The sequence below is a fragment of the Asparagus officinalis genome, unplaced genomic scaffold, assembly GCF_001876935.1.
Source record: "Asparagus officinalis unplaced genomic scaffold, Aspof.V1 AsparagusV1_Un242, whole genome shotgun sequence".
Taxonomy (NCBI): domain Eukaryota; kingdom Viridiplantae; phylum Streptophyta; class Magnoliopsida; order Asparagales; family Asparagaceae; genus Asparagus; species Asparagus officinalis.
Genome location: NW_017972507.1, coordinates 53,708 through 60,956, shown reverse-complemented (window position 1 = coordinate 60,956; position 7,249 = coordinate 53,708). Strand labels below are relative to the sequence as shown.

At 35.7% G+C, this 7,249-nt stretch overlaps 1 protein-coding gene across 4 annotated transcripts; it reads left to right on the top strand.

Moving 5' to 3' along the window:
• The first annotated feature begins 622 nt into the window (after positions 1–622).
• Positions 623–6,801, top strand: LOC109827480 (putative pentatricopeptide repeat-containing protein At5g13230, mitochondrial). 4 transcript variants are annotated; one of them, XM_020394484.1, is made up of 4 exons: positions 623–3,420; positions 4,257–4,331; positions 4,714–4,765; positions 6,342–6,801. In XM_020394484.1, exon 1 carries the CDS (start codon positions 791–793, stop codon positions 3,281–3,283), a length of 2,493 nt encoding a protein of 830 aa, XP_020250073.1. In that variant the 5' UTR covers positions 623–790; the 3' UTR covers positions 3,284–3,420; positions 4,257–4,331; positions 4,714–4,765; positions 6,342–6,801. The 4 variants fall into 4 exon arrangements, with proteins under 4 accessions (XP_020250073.1, XP_020250076.1, XP_020250074.1 ...); XM_020394487.1 differs by lacking the exon at positions 4,257–4,331; XM_020394485.1 differs by lacking the exon at positions 4,714–4,765.
• The last annotated feature ends 448 nt before the right edge of the window (positions 6,802–7,249 follow it).

The window sequence follows — 7,249 nt, the reverse complement described above, 5'->3', positions numbered from 1 at the left end:
TGTTTGTTATTTTAAGTTTTGATATGTGATGGTGTTTTGTGTAATTTTAAATATTTGAGAGTATTTTGTGCAATTTTTGAAAAATTTTGGGTTTTTTTGTTATTGTTTTAATATTTTATTTAACTTATTAATTTTTTTATTATTATTAAGCTATAGGTAATTCACATGAGATTAAAATAGAATATAATTATGATTATGATAGATTAAGATTTAAATAAAATATTTTAAAAAGTGAAAGGTCATATTGACCAAGGAAAAAAAACTCGAACTCGTGGCTTTTAAAGAAAGTATGATATGATATGATATGATTCTCTCTCCTTTCTTATGTAATTATCTTATGCCAAAAACAGTGATCAAAATTATGTCATCTTCTACCATCACTCACAAGCTATGTTGTTTGCAAGATAATAAAATTGTGTTCCTTATTCATATATTTCAAAAGTTCTCTCTCAATATAAAGTGTCTATTTCAATACTCTATAGAACGTTTTCCCCCTGACATGTTAAATAAATTATTACTTATCACAAATTATTAAGCTATCGCTAATAATTTTTTACGTAATGTAAACTGTACATGCATGCATCGATTGGACTGAGAGTACTAGTTTAGCCTAAAAATAAAAGCCCGACCCATGCAGCTTATTCAAGCTTCGCTTCTTTTTCTTCTTCAAGTTCCAATCTCCATCCATAGAAGTCCCAAATCCAAATGCGTCCTCTTTAGATGCTTCGAACATAAGGAGATCAACAAAAAACTGACATTTTTCTCCTCATTCATGCCGTCATTGTAAACCATGATCAAGCTTCTCAAACTTAGAAAACCCAGATGGCCAACTCTCGTTCGTAGTCAATCCAATCCTTCAATTTACTCCCCTCACCGCAATTTTCTTGCAAACCCTACTACATTTTTTATCACAGATGAGAACTTGACGAACCCTTCAGAAATTTTTGATTCTTATGAATATGCCGATGCTTTGAGGTCTCGCATTACTAGCTGCAATATAAAGGAAGGGAAAGCTGTTCACTGTCATGCAGTAAAGAGAGGAAACTGCTTGGATTTGTTCTGTAGAAACATTCTTCTTGACTTGTATGTCAAATCTGAACTGATAACGGATGCACGTAAACTGTTCGACGAAATGCCCGAGAGAAATGTGGTTTCTTTTGTCACCTTAATTCAGGGGCTTTCTAGATCTGGTGAATTTTTTGATGCGTTCCAGTTTCTTTGCAGGCTCCATAGAGAAGGACATGAGCTTAATCAGTTTGTTTTCACTACGGCTTTGAAGCTATTTGTCGACTGGGATTGGCCTCAAATTGGTGAATATATTCATGCTCTTGTTCTAAAGCTTTGTTTTGACTCAAATGCTTTTGTTGGATCCGTTCTAATTGATATTTATTCGCGTTGTGGGACCATTAAGTGTGCAAGAAAAGTGTTTGATATGATTTTGGGAAAGGATGTTGTTGTTTTTACGGGGATGGTTTCTTGCTATGCCAATAATGATTATCCCTATGAGGCTTTGCAATTGTTCTCTCAAATGTCGGGGGTTGGTTTGAGGCCTAACAACTTTACATTGACCAGTGTGCTCAAGGCCTCTGTTTCTCTCGAATCACTTGAGTTAGGCAAGAGCATTCATGGTTGTTCGATAAAGACCCAATATGAATCAGACCCTTACGTAGGTGCGGCTCTTCTCGATATGTATGCAAAATGTGGAGACATTGAGGATGCCTGCTGTGTTTTTGAGATGATTCCTTCCTGCAATGTCATTCTTTGGAGCTCTATGATCTCTCGGTATGCACATAGCAATCGGAACGAAGAGGCTTTGGGGCTTTTGCAGAGAATGATGCTAAATCTAGTAGTTCCTAATGAATATAGCTTCTCTAGTGCTTTAAAAGCTTGTTCGAATATGGGGTCCTTGAACTTGGGCAGGCAAGTTCATGGCCATGTTGTGACGATTGGTCTTGACTCGGAAGCTTTCGTTGCAAATGCACTTATTGATGTATATGCAAAGTGCGGATGCATGGAAGCTTCAATGGAGATCTTCTCAGGGTTGCTTCATAAGAATGATGTGGCTTGGAACACAGTGATTGTTGGTTATGTAAACTTGGGTTTCGGAGAAGAAGCTTTGAGACTCTTTTGCCAAATGAGAGATGCTCAGGTACCTGCTTCTCAAGTCACCTACTCTAGTGCCCTCAAGGCTTGTGCAAGCTTAGCAGCTATCGAGCCTTCAATCCAACTTCACGCTTTGATTGCTAAAACCCCATTAATTCATAATAATGTTGTTGGCAACTCTTTAATTGATTCATATGCCAAGTGTGGGAACATCAGGGATGCTTGTAAGGTCTTTGACATGATGGATGATCATGATGTAATATCATGGAATGCTCTGATATCTGGGCATGCTATCCATGGTCTCGGTGAAGTTGTTTTAGGGTTTTTCAGTAAGATGAAGGAAGATGGAATCATAGCCAATGACATGACTTTTATTGGTGTACTTTCAGCTTGCAGCAATATAGGTTTAGTGGATGAGGGCCGAGCTTACTTTAATTCTATGATACGAGATTATGGTATTAAACCACAAATGGAGCACTATGCTTGCATGGTTAGGCTTTTAGGTCGCTCAGGTCATCTTGATGAGGCCATGAACTTTATTGACCAAATCCCTAATGAACCTAGCGTGATGGTTTGGCGAGCATTACTTAATGCGTGCCTAATTCACAAGAACGTACAGTTAGGAAATATATGTGCAGAGAGGGTTCTTAAAATTGAGCCAGAGGATGAGGTCACACTTGTATTGTTGTCAAATATATATGCAAAGGCTGGTATATGGGAGAATGTGGCTCTCACAAGGAAGTTAATGAGAAGCAGAGGAGTAAAGAAGGAACCTGGTCTTAGCTGGATTGAGATCCAGGGTGAAACACATTGTTTTACTGTGGGAGATGAAACTCATCCAGATATTAAGTTAATCAAGGCAATGTTGGAATGGCTGAATAATAAAGCTAAAAAAGCGGGTTATAGTCCCGATAGTACTGTGATTTTGCATGATATTGGAGAAGAAGAAAAGGGACGTTTATTGTGGATGCACAGTGAGAGATTGGCCTTAGCATTTGGCCTTGTAAAGGTACCACTGGGGCGTCCAATACGCATCATTAAGAATCTTCGTTTCTGCTTAGATTGTCATGCTGCATTCACGTTGATATCAAAGGTTGTTCTGCGCAAAATCATTGTGAGAGATATGAATCGGTTTCATCATTTTGAGGATGGAGTTTGTTCATGCAATGATTACTGGTGATTATTTATGTGATGAAGTCACAGGATATTGTTCAAAGCAACAAGGAATCCAACGGGACCATCATTGACACCAGAAACGTTCTATCGCATGGGTAACCGGAAATCCAGTAACTCTGTTATGTGGGGCACAAATTACAGGTAATGAACCCATACATCTGATCGTCTTGAACTAGATTGGTTTCTAATTTTTTCTCATCCTTAAATATGTCTGATCTAAGATGCCAATTTTTCAGTTTTATAATTTTTTTATTCAATGTTATGATGAACGAGTGGACATGCACTAAGATATAAGATAAAGAAATGAGCACACTCACAGGAAGTTACAGATTGCTCCCATTGAGGATAAAATGAGAAATAATCGTAAAAAATGGTTTAGTCACGCGCAATAGAGGTCTTTAAATATACCAATTAGGAAATTGATAATCTTATAATTAATGGGGAAAGGAGTACTAGAGGCAGGCCTAAGAGAACTTGGGTAGATGGTGTTAAGTAAGATATGATAATCATTAACTTTGTTGAGGAGATAACCCTCAAAAGAACTGAGGGGGATAGAAGGATTCGTGTGTAGCCGATCCAAAAAATTTCAGGGAAAGGTTTTCTTGTTGTTCTAAATTTTGTCACATGGCTTTCAATGAAATATGGCTTCCTATAAAGAAGGGTACTACTCACACTTTTCTTGTCCCAGGAGTCCAATTTGTTAGGTTTTTTTTCCTTTTTTTACCCTCTTATTAGAATGATGCATAGGTTTTCACGATGTGCTATTTTTTCACCAGAATAGCATGTGTAGTTGCATACTGTGGAGTGTAATTCTTCCATAAAAGCTGCACCATCTTAGGAATCTTTTCAGATCATCATTATCTTCATACCCTACCTAAATTGGTGAATTGATATGCAGCTAAATATTTGATATGAGTTCTGTTTTTTCCCCTCTCTCTCTATTCTGCATTGTGTTTAAGACTATTAATGTTTGACAGGTTATCTCCCACACTATTCGGTGAGAGATATGTTATGAGAAAGGGACATGTTATCTCCTTCAGTCCTTCAGCATGGTATATCACTTATGATTTATCATTAGCAAATATATCTGAAATCCAACTGTTCTTCATTTAAATATACCTCAGAATCATTATATTAAACCTTCTACTCCTTGATGAACATAGATAAATTGTTTGATAAGCATATAATTCTGACAAGTCTTATGGAAAGAAGAGAATAATGATTGGGTTTTCCGTTCCGTCCCTAGCTACTTAAAATTAAATTTTCAGTTATCAGCTATAACAAGTTGAGTTACTGACAATTGATTCCTCTAGAAAATCACAATGGTATTTAAATGCCTTGACAAGGATTCTTTTCTATAGGAGCATTTGCATTTTTTAGGAAATTTTTGGTACCTTCCAATTAATAGTTTCCTGATGTCTTTTCTGTGAACAGGATGCTGATTTTTATGCATGATGATGACCCTTGTTGGCTTTTGCAACAATAGGTCCGTTTCTCATTGAATTTTACATACAGGAATTTTCAGATCAAAAAAGAATGTGAAGTTCTTTTATAACTGTTAGATTATAAAATTATAACTCTCACCCCTCATCAAAAATTCAGAGTTTTGTTGTAGTCGCAAGGATCTTGACATGGTATCAAAGCAACCTAGGTTCAATTCACATCAGCCATGAATCTAAAAAGGATTTTAAAAAATTATTACTTCCACATGAGTCTAGGCTTTGGTCTATAGAAAGATTACTCGACCTACAAGTGCATGTCAAAGTATAAAATTATAACCCTCAACCCACATCAAAATTTTGGATGGTGTTGCAGTAGGCACCTTTGACATGGGTTGAAATAAACGAAAGAAGAAAATTATTATATTCTCACCGATTATGAAGAAAAGGTACCACACCATATTTGTACACCTTGGAAACATTCTAAATAGGAAAACTCTAATAACAAAAGACAACATATAATAAAGGAAAATCCTCATTTAATGAATATAATCTAGACTCCTCCATTAAAGACAACAAATCATTGAATATCTTCTAGTACGAATGTTCTCTTTAAGTGGTTTTACCCTATATGATTACGTCATAAAGATAAGATAATTAGCTTGTACTATCCATTTGTTTTCCTGAATAATTGAAATAATTAAATTGTTTTTTAGTTTTATCACGAATTAGACTAAATTAGCATAAAGTAAGCTATAAGAGAATGAAAAACCACGGAGATTGATGGAGTCAGTGAATCGACTTCTCATGAAGCACTATTGGGACACATAACAAAGTATAAAACTGAACAACTTAAAAACTTGGAGCAAGACAACTGAGACAACTTGTATGAAGCTTAGTTATGAACCTATAAGTTTTAATGGAGCTATGAGTGTTCTTCGATATAAATAAAAATATAGGTAGTAAAGGAGGATTAGCAGAGGCTATGAGTTTTACTTCCTTTTTTTTCTTAGGAGTGTGTGCAAGTGCATGTTTGTTTTTCTCTGTTGTTGAGATTTGAAGGGGGCGTTATGTTATTATGAGGGGGTGGGATCATGGGTTTAAGGGAAGGTTTAAAATGCCCTATAAACGGTAAATGCTAACGTAGTACTAAACCTATTTGAAATATAAGCGTATTCCTAAGTATAAGCCTTATTTTCTTAAAGGCACAGTTATTTGATTAGGATAGGATTTTGATATCAAGTCTATAGATAATATTAAACTTCTTATAAACCTAAATTCTTTGGCTATGGAAAGGCGTTAGACGATGATCTTAAATTTAGTTTTATAGATGAATTAAACTTTATTTTAGACTTTCATCTACCTCTTAGTTTTTTCATGCCTCTTATTTCATAGTTTCGTATTATTTTCTTGACCATTGTCTGTCACCTGGACATGCATGATTGTTTTCTTTCGGAGGCTACCCTTGAAATGTGATTCTTACAAGGAATTACATGTACACAGAGACAAATTACAGCACTAATATGAACAAATGCCTTACATTAAGACCATTTAACTTTTGATGATAAAGTGTTGATTGCAGAGCTCATATATGCTGACGATTGTCTTCTGATTTCTTGGTAGACTTAGAGAGAGGTGAATATGAGAATTGGGCAACTAATTCATCTATTCATAAGGCCTATATGGCTACAAGCGAGGACAGATAAGATGCTTGCAAAGGGGGCTCAAATTGGTAGTTGGTGATTGCTAAAGGATTGGAATCTATGAACACCTATGGATCGATGAATTTCATGCCCAGGATGCCAATGCAGAGTTTCACCCTTAATACGTCACAAATTTTACTACTCCATGGAGACAATAGAACTTCTATAGGCTGCGACTACTGATTTCAATGACGTTGTTTTTGTTCATTGATACACTAGTTGCTCAGCTTTTGGCATTATTGGCACCAAGAGATCAATATAAAGCAGCTTTGTCAGTAAGGAGATGTCTTGAAATGTCGATGTATTTTTGTATAACTACAAGAAGAAAGAAAATTGATTGAATTTTCCTTTTGTCATGTTTCCTTGGGAGTAAAGTTTCGAAAGTTTATTGCGACAAACGGACACAGGCGTTGCCGTTGATAAAAATGTCTTATCAGTTAGTTCCGCATATCATTCTATTTTTAATCCACTTATATAGTTAAATTACGTAGAGTCTAAAAGGCATGAATGAATAGAGTTTTTCATTTTAATGCGATAGACGATTATGTATAAACTATGTAACATACAATGCTGTAACCACCAAAAAATAAAAAAAATAAAAATAAACCATTTGGGCTGAATAGAAATTCCTCACGGGTGAGATGTAAGGCATATGTTACTTGAAGGGAAATCTAGGTATATTGGACTCTGTCGGGCGAAAGCTTGATTGTCTTATCTGCCAATTGGGCCACCCATCTTTGAACTTGAACAATTGTAGCCCACTTGACAAACTTTTGACATGTTAGAAAATGATGTACGTCCTGTATTGCTCATGTAATGCAATGTGAA

Bases quoted from the DNA above. Each gene is read 5' to 3' on its own strand.
- LOC109827480 (XM_020394486.1), top strand. From the start codon at position 791: ATGATCAAGCTTCTCAAACTTAGAAAACCCAGATGGCCAACTCTCGTT.